We start from the raw sequence: 17,515 nt of genomic DNA on the forward strand, positions 1-17,515 counted from the left end.
TGTTGTCTGGATGCATAAAACTAATTTAGGCATTGCATTAAACCATCCGTAAAAACGCGATTAGACATTTTTGCGCGTTGAAATGGCGATTTTTTTTTTTCACAGCATGCAGCCTATATTGCGTAATCGGAACATCTTTTGGTTGTTTTGGCAAAATGTTATTTTGTATCACAATCAATGCTGGCCCTATTGTTTTTTGTCAGGTCATAAACGGGACGTTTCATTTGTATCATTATTTGTAAATCATAAACAATACGTTTTATTTGTATCATTATTTTGTAATATGCTATTCAGTTAAATACATTTTTCACCCTTTTAACTTCTCACCCCCTAAATCGAATGCTCAGTACTAAACATGCCAGTTTTAGAACTGATTCATTGAAGAGATCCACTCAGTTCTTTCCATGGAGGAACAGCGGAACGCTACATTTTACAGTGTTGTTGAGATCTTAATTAGAAATGAGGAATTGGACTTCACTTTTGAGAAGAGAAGCTTTAGTCCTACACCACACACATTAAATAACAATTGCTTTAAAGGTGAACATTTACACTAGGCTACTACAATACTACCCTGATTTCAACTATTTTTGAATGAATGCAGTATTTATATAGCGCTTTCATATGTACTGTACACCCAAATCACTTTACAATCATATCAGGGGGTCTCTCCTCAACCACCACAGTGTGCAGCATTCACTTGGATGATACAACGTCGCCAGTACGCTCACAACACACCAGATATAGTGGAGAGAGAGTGATAGAGCCAATTCAATAGATGGGGATTATTTATTTTTGTCAAATTCAAGCACTGTGTGTAGGCTGTTAAAAAAAAAAAAAAAACTAATGAACTTCATAAATACCATCAGGTCAGGCAGATATAACCCAATGGAGAATCAATTTTCAATGTTTCTGTATAGCTCAGTTTTGTCATGCATTGCAGCAGCAATGCCAAGGTTAAGTCATGAGTAAAAATGCATAATGTTTTTATAAAATATATAAATCTTGTCCTTTTCCATCTCGCTTCAGGTGCAGCTGTGGGACACTGCTGGTCAGGAACGTTTTCGTAAAAGCATGGTGCAGCACTACTACCGCAATGTGCACGGGATTGTCTTCGTTTTTGATGTCACTAACCCCATTAGTTTCCGCAATCTGCCTCTGTGGATGGACGAGTGCCGTCAGCACTCTCTTGGTCCAGATATTCCCCGGGCCCTTGTTTGCAACAAGGCCGATCTGGTCACTCCGAATACATCTGTGGTAATCGAGCAGGCTCGTCATTTGGCCGAAGTCCATGGGATGTCTTTTTATCTTACTTCAGCCAAAGGTCACAAAGGGGACCTGGTGGACAGCATCTTTGTGACATTGGCAAAGAGTCTGAAGAGCCAGAGAAGCCAGAGTGTGAACGAATGTGTGTTAAGGTGCAGATCTGAGAGCTTCAAAATCCCAGCAAAAGTCTCAATAGCACAGGAGACCAAGAACAAATGGGGCTGTATCTGCTAACTGATAGATGAACACAAGAGTGGCGTGACTATTTCAGTATTTCCACTGACAAAAAGTAAATAGCAGGTGTACCCTTTGAGAATCACAAGTCAATGGTCAGAAAGAGAAAAATCTTTAAACTTTTGCATCATTGCAACTTGTCATGAATTATGTTGGCCATTATGCAAAGGAGGATTCATGAAGGAATTCCTCCGGCATGGAACCTTCTACAGACAAGTGTAACACTGCTAGACTAAATGACTTTCAAAACTGCTTAATGGAGCTAAAAGGACTAGTTGTGGTTAAAAAAGAGAGCCTTTGTCTGTATAAAAGTTTGTGTGGTCTCTGTCTGACAACTGAATCTTTGCTTGCTTGTTCTTGCTGCTCTTTGTGCTGTCCCACACATGTGTGTCTAAGGCTAACTGACTTACTGCATGTAATCGTACATTACACAATTTAAATATATTAAACAGCAAAGTTGTTTTTATGATTCAATAAACGGTAAGAAAAATACAATTGTCTCATCATTTTTTCAGCATTTTAAAAGTTTACATTTCCTACTTGGATCCTTTAACATCTGGAATTGAAGCAGGAACACAAGATTCATTGACGCCCTCATGTGCCTGTTAGAGGAAACGCAACTGAAGGGTTGCATGAATTCAAAAAAAGAAAAAGATTTAGTTAACTTTTTTGGCTATCACAGATTATTATCGGAATATGGACATTACTAGTTTTGCTACAGCTGTCAATTGGTCACTTAATCATTGTACACTGTGTAGATCACACACAATGTTTGTAGGTTGTTCATGGCCTGGTTTCACAGACGGTTTAGATTAAGCCAGGATCAGACCTTAGTTTAATTGGGACATTTAAGTAGTTTTTAAAAAATATATATGTCGGTGCAAGTTGCTTTCAGTAAAAACAGCTCAAACATGCATTTTTGTCTGGGACTAGACTAGTGAAACGCTCTAAGAAATAGCTGATTTTACATTCTAATTTTTATTTTTTGTTTTTTACTTCAAACCTTGTTGTGCATTTATTTTTAGTTGTTGTTTAGACATAGGCCTACTATCTAAATGTTTACGTTTAAGATCATGGCATCAGACGTGGTGACAAGAAAAGAGCACCATGTCTCAACCAGTATAAACCAAAACTTTATTTATTTGCTATTTCAACAATAAGATTAGGTCATCAATGATATCATTCTCTCTCTAAATGGTGCTTGTACATTAAAAAAAAATTATTTCTATAATATCAAACTGTTCTAATACTTTGTCTTAATTGAAGTCATTCTGGTAAACACTTCAGAGCACACAATAGGCCTACGCATAAATCTGCCCACTATAACAAATCATATATCAAAATCGAGATCACCATGTCATAATCAGTGTTGGGAGTAATGGGAGTTATTCCGATTATTTTTTTCAAGTAACTAGTAAAGTAGCGGATTACTTTTAAATTTACAGCAAAATATCCGAGTTACTTTTTCAAATAAGTAACTGCAAGTTCGTTTGTATTGATGGTTAGTTCTACACTAAATGTGAACGAACCAATCTCACTTGCACAAAAACAATTCAGTAGGCTATTCCTTAAAATGAACGAAAAACTGTAAAATGCAAACTCTTAATATTACATAAACCTGCAAAAATTAAGTAGGCTATTAAATTACACAAATATACTATATGTATTTAATCTAATTTAAAATAAGTTTAGAGAAACATCCAATTTGTGTTACATTTTGTTGAACTTTCTTCTATAGCCTACTGCATCAGATTATTCAATCCAAAATGGCAGCAGAGTTTAAAGCATGGTTTAAAGGTTTGTCTGAGCTGTGTCCTCTTCTGTGGGCGTGACTTTGCATTTCCTTCAGCTTGAGGCTTATTCTTTTTACTTTTGGTGTGAAAGAACCTTTACATAAAAATAACTTTTTTAATTATTTGTTATTAAAAAGCTAACAAGCAATCCCAGCCCAGGTGAGAAAAAGTTATGCAAAAGTAACATAACGCATTGCTTTTCAACCAAGTGACGCAATTAGTTGTTTTTTGGGAGTAATGCAATATTGTAATTTATTACTTTTAAAACTAAGTTTCCCCAACACTGGTCATTGGTTAAGTATGCAAAACGTTTAGCATTTTTCTGCATACGCCACGAGGCGGCATGATAGCAGTAAAGAAGAAAGCGTGAGCTGAGAGAAGCTCTCGGACATGTTGTAAAACTGTGAAATATTACAGAAAAGTATAGGGCTAAAGGCATTTTTTTCTTTCTCTCCATACGTTTGTTTTTCTATTACGATGTAGAGTTTCTGTTCATTTTTATTGTTTATATCATGATATTTTCTAGCCTGATCCTTTTTAATAATATAGCCTAGCTTGAAATCATTTTACATCCACTTCTTGAAATGTAGATATTTCCACAGAATGTGATAATAAATTCTCTCTTTAATGTGCATTGTTTATTAATGACACTGTCCTGCCTATTCATCATACTTCACACTGAAAGCAGTGAAGTGGAGGGAGTGAGTGTGGCCACATGTACGGGAAATCTGAGAGATTTATCCAGCACTGTATTTTTTGACGGCATAGCACAAGGAACATAAGAACGAGCATCTGAGACTGAATTTTTAATCTGGGGAATGAAACTGTAAATTTCATGATAAACGCCACCGTGTGACGTTCTCGGGAAAAGTCAGAGGAGCTCTTTGCTGTATTTTGGACATCATATGCCACGAATGAATATCACAAATAATTAAAATAGCTAACTGAACAGACTAAACTGACTGGATTTCTCTCCAAGTGTGCCTGAAAACTGAAAAGGGAATGCTGGTCATTCTGTTTGCAGCAACAATGCTCTTTGCGCAGGACCTCGCCGTGGCCGAGCCGAGGAGAAAATGTTCATCCAGGTGTGATGTGAGTAAATGTCCGAGCCCGAGCTGTCCGAGCGGGTATGTGCCCGACCACTGCAACTGCTGTCTTGTGTGCAGCCTGGGCGAGGGCACTTCGTGCGGTCGGAAGGATGATGCTCCGTGTGGCGACGGGCTAGAATGTAAATTTCCAGCCGGTAAGCGACTTTCCAAAGGCGTTTGCCAGTGTAAGACGACTCACAGAGTGTGTGGCAGTGACGGAAAGACCTACGGTAATGTGTGCAAGATGAGGGCAGCCGCGCGTAAAGCGCAACAGCGAGGGCTCTCCGTGATTACCCAAACGCACAAGGGTTCATGCGCATCAAGCTCAGGTCAGTCACTGTCTGATAAGTTCAACTACTACTTTTTCGTCTTGATTTTTCTGTTTCTGTTCAGTTATAGCCTATACTATCAAAATTGGTTCTGGTCAGTGTGTCTGGAATAGTAACTAGTAATTATGTTTACTACTATTTTGTTGACTATCAGCGCTATTGGCTTTGCGCATGACACTTTCTCTATAGCCTATGTCTATATAGGCCTAGGTCTATTTGTATGAAATTGTTAGTTAAACGGCTGCTTGAATTTCATAAATGCATTGCATTTGACAGTTTTTCCTCTTACCATTGCAATAGTTTACAAAGGTTTGGCAAATATGTGTAATGTACACTCACAGTAAAGGAGGACTCCAGTGGCATACATTAGGGTATTATGGTGGTTGCCATGTTGAGATGACGACCTGAATAGCTACCTCTTGTCTACCATCATTTCTAAAGAGTAGAAACACCCTTGTTATTGGACCTTTTTTTTAATGTAGTGTAATATACAACAATGTAACAAATAACAAATGCTCCAGCAAATATTTTCACAATGGTGTCAGTAACTGAAAAATGTTGACTGCTTCATCCATAAGACCACTGTTGTATTGACGGGGGGGGGGGGGGGGGGGGGGGGGGGGGGGGGATAATAATAATGACAGTGTAAGTGTTTGTGTGTGTGTGAAGCAAAGTCAGCTGTAGGACTGTTGCTATATCTCCACTAATTTTGTCTTCCTGTGTGATGTCTGATTTTGTCTGATTGAGACGTCTTGGAATGCCTACTAAGTAGAAACACCAGTGTGAGTTTGGATGTTTAGTGAGATGTAGAGTCAACAGCTTAGTTCCTTCCTCTTACTATTCCAGTGTGGTCTGTAGTTATTTCACTAAGAGCCAGTGAACATAAACACCATCTAAATGCAGCTTTTTACCCTTTGATACTGAAGCGCGAATCAAAACATGCAACTATTTTTATTCTAAAGCTTTGGAGAAGAGGACACAATCTCGGCCAAAAACCAGTCCAGCCCACAGAATGCGAGGGAAGTTAAACGTGACACACCTAGTCACAGATGAGCAGTGATCCAAATTGTTACAATGGATGTCCTGTATCTGTTATATGAGACATATCTAATAGGACATTTGGTCACTGTGATTTTGCCAAGACATGTTCCTGGATCAACATATTCTGTCTAAAAAATGTGTCCTAATCCTATCCTTATCCCTAAACCTAGCCTTACCCATAACCTATTCCTTAAACCAGAGGGAAATAATACAAGAATTACAATGTAGAAGCACCTAACCCTGGTTGTAAGTCTAAACTTGACATAAAATTGTCCCTCAAATCTGATTAGTTGTTTGGAATGTTGTTCCAGGATCAACAAAGAAGTTGATCCAGGAACAAGTTGTACTTGGTGAAAGCAGGTTCAACTAAGATTTAGTTCTAAGAAGCACATTGGAGGCTGCTGATATTGGGAGATTAAGTTAATGAAGCCTAAATATGTTTGCATTTCATAGATCTGGGCATATATTCAGAGGACATTCCTCTGTCAGTGATTGCTCACTTAAAATCACTACCGGTCAAAAGTTTGGAATAATTAAGTTATAATAATTGTAATGTTTTTAAACTCTATTAAAAATCGAGTAAAACAGTATTATACTATTACTAAAAACAGTATTATTAAAATACAGTGGAAAAAAAACTTTATATTATTATTATTATTCGTTTTAATTAGTAAAAAAGTTATGCCCTTATTATTTTGTGGAAAATTTTATTAATATTCAAAAGTTTGGGCTAAATAAGATTTAAAAAAATTAATAATACTTTTTTCCAGCAAGGATGCATTAAATTAATAAAAAAATGACAGTAAATACATTTATATTTCCATGAAATGCTGTTCTTTTGAACTTATTAAAAAAATGTATAATATTTTCCTGATATTTTTTTTTTCAGTTTCCACAAAAATATTAAGCATCAAAAACTCTTTTCAACACGAATAATAATAGGAACCATTATTAATAATTGAGAACCAATAATAACTGAATTGAGCACCAAATCAGTGAATTTGATTGTGTAACAATGAAGACTGTAGTAATGGCTGCTGAACATTCAGCTTTACCATCACCGGAATAAATAACATTTTACAATATAGAAAACAGTTATAAATGAATTAATATTTCACAATATTACTGTTTTTATTGTATTTTTGATCAAATAAATGCACATTTGGTGAGCATAAGAGACTTCTTTGAAAAACATACTTTTGATCGGTAGTGTATTACACCCTAAAATTTGGTTGCCACTTATTCTGCTAATACAATATAAATTCTGTGAGAAAGATTTGCTTAAAGCTGCAGTCCGGCACTTTTTGGGTTTAAAAATATCAAAAAAGACATTTTTGAAAAAAAAACGTAACCAGCCAGTGTTCAAAACGATCTGTTTGCCTTACCTCGATTCAAAACGGTAAGCTTGTAATAATGATTTTAATTCCAGTGGTACTGGTGGATTTCCGCGGGAATTTCGAGCATGTCTTTGCGTCATTACGTCACTTCTGTACACATAGAGAAGGAGTCCCCGGCTAGCGTGTGTGGATGATGGAGGTGGAGGTTTAGCTTAGCACTTGGTATGGCGGATCCCGAAAGTTTAAAGCGACAATCACCAGTGACAACTGGAGATTCACCAGTTGTAAAACCCAAAGACTCAAAAAATATATATATTTCACGTTTTGACGTGATATAAGCAATCGTTAGATTTAATGATATAGCTACTGCAATGCTTCCCCCCACCCCCCGAATTTGGTCAGAACAAAAGTGAATGTTACTTACTTGTTCAGATGACATTTTCCGATGAAAATTCTAATGTTGACACTTTCAAAAAGTATACTCTGAGATTGCTGATGACATTAACGTTACAGTATCCACAGCGACGCGGCAGCCTCAATACATTGTGTTCATCCGCGCTGTTTCATGCCGATTTACTACCCACGCACAGTTAATAATTCCGCGAATAACTGCAATTGCAGATTTCTAACAGAGATGGCGACAAAGAGGAAAAACGACGGACTGCAGCTTTAAATATTAATTTAGTGCACATTTAGACTTGTATACCTAGGTCAGGGGTATAGGCCAGTTGAGAGCCGCTGTCCTGCAGATTTAGCACTAACCCTGAAAAAAAAGCAAGGTAAAGCCCGAAGCCTTAGTGATCCTGAAGACATAGGACCAAACTTGCCCATCCTTGACCTATGCTATTTACCAAAAAACAAACGGTTAAGTATTGCTTATATTAGTCATTAGTCTTCATATCTGGCATATCATGTCATTGACGTGAATGATTCTTCCTGCTAGTATAGGTCCTGCACATCTGAACAGCCCAAGGTATAAGTTTAACTTCATCGCTGATGTTGTGGAGAAGATTGCCCCTGCTGTGGTACACGTCGAGCTCTTCCTCAAGTAAGTTCCACTCTTCTTTATACCTCTAACTGTAAAAGATGATGTTTTGGTAATGTTTTTACTAGTGATAGCTATATTTGTTTGTCATTTTTGCACTCGATTGAAGACTCTCAAGAGAAGGAGTTTTTATATAGCTAATTCAATACTGCAGTAATCTACTCATTTCAACTCACTGATAGTCAACAGTTGCTTTGGTATCATTTTGTTAAATTCTGTTGTAATCATATAGTCATGTAATGTCAGTGCAAGGGCAATATTACTGTCAGTTTACATGAAATTATTATGCATTTAGCAAGTTGTATTGTTATATTAACTTTTATTTTCACCCTTTCAGTCATGCGATAACCACTGTTTTGAATGTTTGTGTCCAGCCATCCGCTCTTTGGCCGCCATGTACCTTTGTCAAGCGGTTCTGGATTCATAATGACTCATAATGGTCTGATTGTGACCAATGCTCATGTGGTAGCTAGTAGTGCAACAGTAACGGGCCGCCAGCATCTACGAGTGCAGCTACACGATGGCCAGACGTATGACGCCTCCATCAGAGACATCGACAAGAAGTCTGACATTGCCACTATCAAAATCAATGCAAAGGTGAGAATCGTTTCACAAGCATCAATGACCCATAACTGTCAGTTTACCACTCTTTTTTTTATTGCCTTGTTTTCCTATCTCACATTTTAGTAATAATTATATAATAGGTATCATTTGAAAGCAAAGCTTAAACAAAAAAATCATCCTGTGAAAACGGACAGTGATTTACCATGGATACGGTACTTTAAAATCCTTGAGCGGGCTCCTCCCCCTAGTGGGAGGTGTCATGTTTCATTTAAAGGGATAGTTCACCCAAAAATTAAAATTCTGTCAGTAATTACTCACACTCATGTTGTTCCAACATGCATCTGCAGGCCTAGCAAAGTTAGTAAAGACATTGTTAAAATAGAAACCAACGAGAGTGCCTTACCAATGTCGCAAAATGAATGGCTTACCTTTTACGCTTTCCCATCAAATGATTGTGAACATCTTCTCATTTCTTGAGCATGCGTCGTGGCGCACAAAGAAGAAAATTAGTTGTTGAATAAAGTCGTTATTTGGGGGGGTTTTTGCCCACAAAAAGTATTCTCGTCGCTTGATAAACTTAAGGTTGAGCCACTGTAGTCACTTGGACTATTTTAACAATGTTTTTTCTGGGCCTGCAGAATCAGATCCAATTACCTAGCAGCCTATGAAGGAGTGAGACAGTTCTCAGATTTTATCAAAAATATCTTAATCTGTGTTCCGAAGATGAACGAAAGTCTTACGGGGTTGGAACAACATGAGTAATTACTGACAGAATTTTCATTTTTGGGTGAACTAACCCTTTAACAAAATGTATTTTAAAGGGTTAATTTCATCATTAATCACTCCCCCTCACGGGGTTCCAAACCCGTTAGACCTTCGTTCATCTTCTGAACACAAATTAAGATATTTTTGATTAAATCCGAGAGCTTTCAGTCCCGCATTGGGAGCAACTAATTAATATTTCATTAATATTTTATAGTATGTTTCCCTTGTCTCCATTATTTCCTTTTGTAAATGTGGAACAAGGCCTTGAGGCTGAAAAAGTTGAATCCTCAACCTTACTTGCTGTCAGTGTCACCACATTTTTCTTTACAGTGGAGTTTCCCGACACAAAGCCTATTAGCCAGTAGTCCAGAGTTCATCTTTCATAAACATTCAAAGTATAAAAACTCAGCACAAATCATCCAAAAATGGCAACACCTTTTGACTCTTAAATCCCATGTTTATGACTCTAGAGGCAGATGGTTTATATCACACATTCCACCTCATCTAGACACACTTGGACATGTTAACTGTAGCCTTATTTTAAGCACATGCGGACCTACATTTGTGTGTGGGAATTTAGGTGTTGTGTTGTGTTGTGTTGTAAGAGGTGTTTTGTTTCCCGATGCATATGGATCTGATTATGGAGATGTGTAAACCGTCTAGTGCAATATTTCTGTAGCCCATTTCTGAATTAGACTATCAAAGAGAAACTATTCAGCATGGCTTTGGAAACAAAACAAAATTAAGATTGTTCCCATGTCAGAGACTCTGGAATGCTTGCAGATATTCTGTTTCTGTTTCTGTTTATAGTAGTTGATGTCATTTCTCCATCTCTTGCTTTGCAGCCTTAGGCTTTTTCCACACAATTTCTGATTTGTTTTTTAAATTTGGTCTTAAGAACAGACTGTTCAAATGTTTTTGCAAGGACTGAAATCAGACCACTTTGTTCAGGTAGTGTTATCAATTAGGCAATATTACATGAGCATTAGCGTTGTTGTTCATATCCATCCCAGCCGGTGTTCTGAGTAAGTGTATAAAATGAGTACCGGTAAGTGTGTAAAATAAGTGTTGTAAAAAAATGTAAGTAGCACATCTTTACTTGAGGAAATAACATTTATTTCAACATTGAATGTCAATCGCATGCTGGCCGGGATAGCTGTGATTCGGCCATAGGCACGAGGCTGCACTTTATCACAGCCGTGCTGCTTTTTAGACTGACAGGATGATTACAAGTGTGGTATACAATAATGCAATAAAAAGAAGTTAATACTGACCAATGTGGTGTTTCATTCCTGAGTGAAGCTGTGTTTTTGAACAAACAGAAAACATATGGACTGAATCACATTTCAGTTGATTTAATTTGCATGAATTGTTCTGTTTATCTCCAGAAAAAATTACCAGTGTTATCACTGGGTCAGTCTGCTGACCTGAGGCCTGGTGAGTTTGTGGTTGCCATTGGCAGTCCATTCGCTCTTCAGAACACAGTCACAACAGGCATCGTCAGCACAACACAGAGAGATGGAAAAGAGCTCGGCATCCACGACTCTGACATGGACTACATCCAGACCGATGCTATCATCAATGTAAGACGAACAAGAATGGTGTTTTCAGGCTACAACAACTGTTGGATAGATGTTTAACCTGAATTTGATTGTCTATTTCTCTCGCTTTCATCATCAATGGGAAGTATGGAAACTCAGGAGGTCCACTTGTCAATCTGGTGAGTGGGAATGGAGTTTTACATCTAGATTAAGAGGACACTGGTTAGATACATTTAATATTGCTAGCTTTTGACATAATAATTATGTCATGTTAGGATGGTGAGGTGATCGGAATAAACACACTAAAAGTTACTGCAGGGATTTCTTTTGCCATTCCATCCGACCGAATCAATAAGTTCCTTGATGAATCCAATGATAAACAGCAGAAAGGTAAGCATCATGCACAGAGGTAATGCAATTAGTTCGGTAATTCAAAAAATTGATTAATCAACAGAAATTTTAGCCCAGAGAAATCTGAATTACAAATGGATGTTTACTTTTATTCAATTCTGTGGGATTAGGTGTTTGTGTGTCCCACCTATTAAATTATGTTCTGCTAACTGTAACAAAATGGCTACAAAACATGAATACACGGCATGAAACAGCCTGTCCATTACATCCTTGGTGTCATTTACTTTGATTTCAGTCAAACAAAGGGTAGTCAGGACAAACTTCACGCAGTCTCAAGCTGTGAAGACTGCCTCAGGTGAGGTAATTGCTAACAAATGTCACTTTGCTAGCTAGCTGCTAGTCATCTTGCCGGCCTGACGACATCAAACATGCAAGCTATAACAGAATCAACTGAAATTTAACTGGTCCATCATACTATTAAATTAGTTTGTGAGAGGAGGTAAAGTAAAGGTGCAGCATTGATGTTTAGGCCACAATGCTGAATTAGGTTGTTAACTGTTTATCCTGTTACACTGTAAAACTGCTATGCATGAATTTGTCCCAGTAACCTGCTACTAGCTAACTGCAAGTCAATATAACCCTGTGCTTTTGTGTTTAACGAAAATCGCTACCAAACAAATAGGCAGTCATTATTTTGTTCAGTTTAGTTTGTGTAGTGCTAAACTCATATTTGTGAATAACACTCAGTATGGGGTACTACAGTTATCTAATAGTGCTTTCAAGTCCTCCTGGGAAGTTTGTATTTATGAGTTGGGAATGTGTACCAATGCTACAAAAAAATCTACAAGATTTTGATAAACAAAGAATGTGCATCAGGTTTTTCTTTTTTGTTGTTGCTTTCTTATGTTGCAATTGAATTATTGAAGGTGCTGTAAACGGAATTGTTATATATTGTATTGTAATAGTACAATGTCGTATTTTGTACATGCAATTATAGTTTTATAATGTAAAAAAAACATTTAAATAATTTCCACAAATTTACTGTCAATACGAGACCCTGCATCCCTGGCATTCACCCTGTTTTCTCACTGACATGCCCCCAACTCAGAAACTCAGGGCTCTAAGAAAATCCTGAATTTCCCAATCATATTTACTTTGAGGTGCAATTCATGTGCTTTTAACTCGTAAAAACTATATTTCAGGCATGACTTGAATTCACTTTGAAATTGTACAAATATCTAAAACTAATACTTTCTCTTTCAGATATAAAAGGCCCCAAGAAAAGGTTTATTGGAATCAAAATGGTCACTTTAACAGAAAAGTATGTTATGTAAATGAACAACATTGCTTTAAAAAAAAAAAAAAAATCCTTCACATTTATTAGTGTCATGTATAATCAGTAAGCTTTCTTATTGGAGAAATCTTTTTCTGCATCCCTTTTCCTTCAGATCTCATATTTTTTCTTGTATTTCTTTTTTTTCCCTCAGCATTGTCCAGGGGTTAAAATGGCACAATCCAGACTTTCCAGATATCGGCAATGGAATTCTTGTCCATGCAGTTGTCCCGGATTCCCCAGCTCAGAAGTACGTCTAAAGGCCAATTCACACACGCCAACAGACGGCAACAGACACTTCGTCGGTTTTTGTGATGTGCTGTAATCTGGTGACTGTCGGCGTTGGTCTGCATCTGTCGGTGCAGTGTGAATTGGCCTGAAGCCAAACTATATATTTATTTTCACCCCAGATTCTTTTCAAAATGCTTTTGCGCATAATTATATTAAGCATGCTGTTACATACAGTATACATTGTCGCAACATCGATCAACTGCATTTTTATTTATCCCAAACTAATCACGTGACGTTCTCCTTTGGTTCCTCTTCACAGGGGTGGGCTTGAAACAGGTGATATTATAGTGAAGCTAAATGGCTATCCATTGGTCAACACTGGAGAACTACAGGAGGCGATTCAGGAAGACATGCCCCTCCTTCTGGAAGTTCGGCGTGGTAATGATGATCTACTATTTAACATTGAACCTCATATCCTTATGCAGTGACAATGGCAGAGATGTGGAACCAGAGGAGTGATCTGAAGAACAAGATCAAGTGGAGCGGATTGGTAGAGACTGACGTGTTCTTGAGTTTCTACAGCTGGATGAAAATGTGAAGAAAGTAAAGCACAATTAACATTGCATCTGGGCTTCAAAGGACAAATGCAGTAAAAACAATTGCCTAGTATGCGCACTGTATCTTCAGATCATTTTAATGAATAAATACATTTGTATTAATGTCATTCTATTTTCAAAGTAATACAGTGTCTTTCTGTATGGATTGTCTTGGTCTTCACAATAAAGATCAATTATAATTTAGAAATAAAAACAAGAGGCATTTTGCCAATTATACACTTTATATTTACGCTACTGAATGCTTTTGGCACCTGATGAAGTGTATCATTTTCATTTTGATTTGATATCATTGCTTACAGGAAAACACCAGTCCGAGTAGTCTTTGCACACAGATTTTGTAAATGCAAATGCTGATATTGTTTATTAGTTTTTAAATGCAAAATATTTGCACAATGAATATGCATTTTGATAAATTACTATTGGATACTATTAAATAACTATTATTTTTCAAAGCTGATTTAAAGTGTCTAACACTGTTTTAACATTTACAATGACTTTTGGAATGTCATCTAATAAATTGAATTATATCAGTCATTTCACTCAATCATTTGTATCACACACTGTGTATCCAGGTCTCCTGTAGCTGGAAAGGCAGAATGAACTTTGTGAGAGTAGCTAGTAGTACAGTAAACAAAAAGATGGATGAGTTGATGTCAGAGTATGACAACTGTAAATTACAGTATACATTAATATCCCATTTTTATATATGAATGGGCACCCCTATACCATCTAATATACCTACTCGCATAGAGGAATAATAAAAAGAGATAAATGTATGTTTTTATATGTACTTATTATATTTTTATTGTGTTTGTTTGGGTTGGCGCGTTGAAGTCGATGGTCAGTCTGGTGTGGATTGACTCTCATCCAGATAATTTCGTCAGTAGTTAACGACAAGTGAAAGTCTGAGTGACTAATTTGAATCATTCACATAAGTTAAAAACAATGAATCTCTTCATTGAATCATTTACTCGATGTGTTCAAAAACACTGAATCATGAAGGAAGGAACAAAAGACCATTGTGTATTTGGTCAGTGTCACAACGGTTAACGAACGAGACCATAATATGTCTAAAACGTAAGTTATTCGATTTGAACTTGTTTATTGAACAGCTATAAAAGCCAAACACAGATAACATTTTAATCTTAATGATCTTGAACACCTCGTTTAAACTAGCAACCGCAGAAACTCAGTAGTTTAAGAAAATAAGCCTACACACGCAGAAGAGCTCCATGTGAGGCCTAGAACGTTTTTGGATTCCACTGCGATCCTTTTTCATTGTTTTGCTGTGTAAATATCTATGGTAGGCTAAATATGCGTGCTCTCGAATCTCGCGTATGACACTGCGTTCTAAAAAGTACATAATTTAAAAGGTAAAAATACGAGACTTTGAATTGAACTTCTCAATTCGTGGCTTTTATACAAAGATGCGTTGTGTGTGGATTCGGCTAGAAGTTTGTTTTCGACGAATTTTTAGTTAACATTTTCCCTTCTGAATTCTAATAGCCTACGTTATTATTATTATTATTTATTTTTTTAGAATAAAAAAAGTTAATTGTGACTTTGTTTGTATCTCAAAATCCGGATTTTTCTTCTAAGAACTGCCAGTTAACATCAATGCTGAGTTAAGGCTATATCTGAGTTTATTTAGCAATTGTGACTTTATATAACAATTCTGAGTTTATATCTTAAGGTTGAGGATGAGTGGATAGCCTACTCCATTTCCTGTGTTTCTCTCTGGTCACGTCACCATCCTAAATCGTCACAGACAGATATTATGAAATAGCAGTGTGCTATCCAGCACTTCCTCTGTTTCCAATAATTCACAGTTTATAGTTTCCCCAAATATTTTTTTCAAGAATGTTGCTGGATAAGATGTTCTCAACAAACATTGTAACCTACTTTCCTTTTAAGGTGATCTCAGGCAGTCAACAGCAGTTCCGCACTCTAATTTCATCAAGGCACAATCCAAAGCCTGTGACTCCATCACTGTCCTGAAGACAGGTAGGTGTGATTGGCACAGTGGTGGAATGTGACATGTCTGTGTAAATCAATGCATCTCATCTACACAAAAAGTGCAAACAAAATGTAACGCATTTGACATATTATTAGTGGTTGTAAAAACAACAACAATGTTAGTGCATAGAGTTACACATTGTGGCTGTGTAATAAGAATCATTTAAAAATGAATTTGTTTTAACCCTCAAAAGTGGACAAATGTCAAACTCTCTGTATTTGTAACATTTTTCATTATCTGGCAGGATGCATACTGTCTTGACTAGATAATTCATATGTAAGTTCAAGTCCACAGGCAACCTTTTTCTGGAAGGAGGTCACTTTTGAACACGTGTCCAAACTCTGACTCACATGTCAGTTCCTCTACTCTGTTTTGAGGCGGTTTAGAAGTGAAGTGTTTGTGTATCTTGGTCAATATGCTGTTTACTAGATAGAAAATAGAGACAAATATTTGTATACTTTATTGCATACCTTTATGGTTATGTTTTTAGAGTAAATTGGACACATTGCACTTATGACTTTGGCTGTCACAGCAATAATTTAATTTAGAACTGCTAAGATGATGTTGCAAATGGCTTATAAATAAGAAGACATGACTAAAAGTCTCTGAACCTCAGGAAGTGGCAAGGCTGAACGTTTACAAATATTCTATTTGGCGTCACCTAATAATTTAGTTTTTTTTAATGTTTTTCCAATTACACGATTTAAATACCCTCCTATATGTAACTGTTTTTGTTCAAAATTAGCTAAATTAAATAAATGCGTCAATACATCATCAATCCTTCTCCCAAAATGTGTTTTTGTCTTACCCTAATTCACTATGGTAAGCCTATAAGTGTTTATATTTTAGACATGACTGGATGATTTTCATGGGAAATTGCGCACAGAGCTCGTAATAAAACCAGAATTAACATTGGATTGGCTTTTCGGAGAATGGCGACAACTGAGGGATTTTAAATGTTGTAAAAGTGGAGAAGTGAGAAAGAGAGTTGAGTAAAGTCAAAACCTGAATAGTTAGAAGGATGATGCAGTATTCTTTTTGACTGCCAACACACTTTCTCATGTACGTGTCCTAGTTTATTTAGGAGAAAGTCAAACCAAAGCTGTGACAAAGCAGTCTGAAACCTCAAGACCTTCACTGTAGACTTGATCTGATTCTGAACTTCAGCAAACTTTTATTTTGGTTCATGTTGTGGTAGAGCTGTGGGATTGAGACATTATTGAGGATTTGGAAGAATGGTCATTATATTAATACGATTTTAGGAGTGGTTATTGTATGCTGTATCTAAAATAGTGGACTGAGTTTGACCTCCTGAGGTTAATACCAGAGCCATAGCACAGCAGTATAGCACACGTGTTTATGACGCATAAGGTTTTTAGTGCTTCAGTGAAAACACAAGTCTGAGGCCAAACCGCATCATTTCCCAATCCCACACCCCCCTCCTCCTACTCTTTCCTGTCATCATTCTTTAATAAAAGGTATAAACCTTTCTTGGCAAAAGTTATAATTAGTTCGTTTGACATTTCCTACAGTTTCCCATCTTGGATAAAGCTTACTGTGACGAAGGCAGGCAGAGTCATATTTAATTTTCTGTATAGAGCAGTTGTGAGCACCATCTGGAGGAACAGACCATCAGAATAAAAAAAACAAAAAAAACAACAGCTCATGCCTCATGCACTTGTATTTACTGAGGAGAACATTGTAGATGTTTTGACCCTTATTGATCCTATCACATTGAGTGCTAATTCATACATATAGGCTATTTATATTCAGTATATGTGTCTTTTGTAACTGCACTGTATATCATGCTTGAGTACACTTGTTTGATGTAATTCTTTGAGAGATTTCAGCAATGTTTATATTTTAGGTCAACGTTTCATTTCTGCTTTAAACACTGCTCGGTTACAGCTGTGACTGATCTACTCATGCCAATACCTACCTATACATATTTTCACGTCCACTTGTT

General features: G+C 36.8%; 2 protein-coding genes across 3 annotated transcripts in view; both read left to right on the forward strand.

Moving 5' to 3' along the window:
* Positions 1-1,979, forward strand: part of rab33bb (RAB33B, member RAS oncogene family b) — a 2,664-nt gene extending 685 nt beyond the window's left edge. The window contains exon 2 of the mRNA XM_079614975.1: positions 1,027-1,979. Within this exon, the coding sequence (XP_079471101.1) occupies positions 1,027-1,497 (471 nt within the window). The 3' untranslated portion in view covers positions 1,498-1,979. The remainder of the gene's footprint in view (positions 1-1,026) is intronic.
* Positions 1,980-3,965: 1,986 nt separating this feature from the next.
* htra3a (HtrA serine peptidase 3a) lies at positions 3,966-14,065 on the forward strand. Of its 2 annotated transcripts, XM_079615123.1 has the most exons (10): positions 3,966-4,707; positions 8,034-8,133; positions 8,505-8,727; positions 10,848-11,042; positions 11,147-11,179; positions 11,276-11,390; positions 11,647-11,706; positions 12,615-12,672; positions 12,839-12,934; positions 13,235-14,065. In XM_079615123.1, exons 1-10 carry the CDS (start codon positions 4,293-4,295, stop codon positions 13,401-13,403), a joined length of 1,464 nt encoding a protein of 487 aa, XP_079471249.1. In that variant the 5' UTR covers positions 3,966-4,292; the 3' UTR covers positions 13,404-14,065. The 2 variants fall into 2 exon arrangements, with proteins under 2 accessions (XP_079471249.1, XP_079471250.1); XM_079615124.1 differs by lacking the exon at positions 11,647-11,706.
* Positions 14,066-17,515: the final 3,450 nt, after the last annotated feature.

Source organism: Phoxinus phoxinus (assembly GCF_949152265.1).
Source record: "Phoxinus phoxinus genome assembly, chromosome: 6".
NCBI classification, from domain to species: Eukaryota; Metazoa; Chordata; class Actinopteri; order Cypriniformes; family Leuciscidae; genus Phoxinus; species Phoxinus phoxinus.

What these genes read in the sequence shown, in the direction of transcription:
- htra3a (XM_079615123.1), top strand. Translation starts at nt 4,293, where the DNA reads ATGCTGGTCATTCTGTTTGCAGCAACAATGCTCTTTGCGCAGGACCTC. An exon ending in CAATGATAAACAGCAGAAAG is followed by an intron (nt 11,391 to 11,646) that starts GTAAGCATCATG and finishes CTTTGATTTCAG; the next exon opens with TCAAACAAAGGGTAGTCAGG. An exon ending in ATGGTCACTTTAACAGAAAA is followed by an intron (nt 12,673 to 12,838) that starts GTATGTTATGTA and finishes TTTTTCCCTCAG; the next exon opens with CATTGTCCAGGGGTTAAAAT.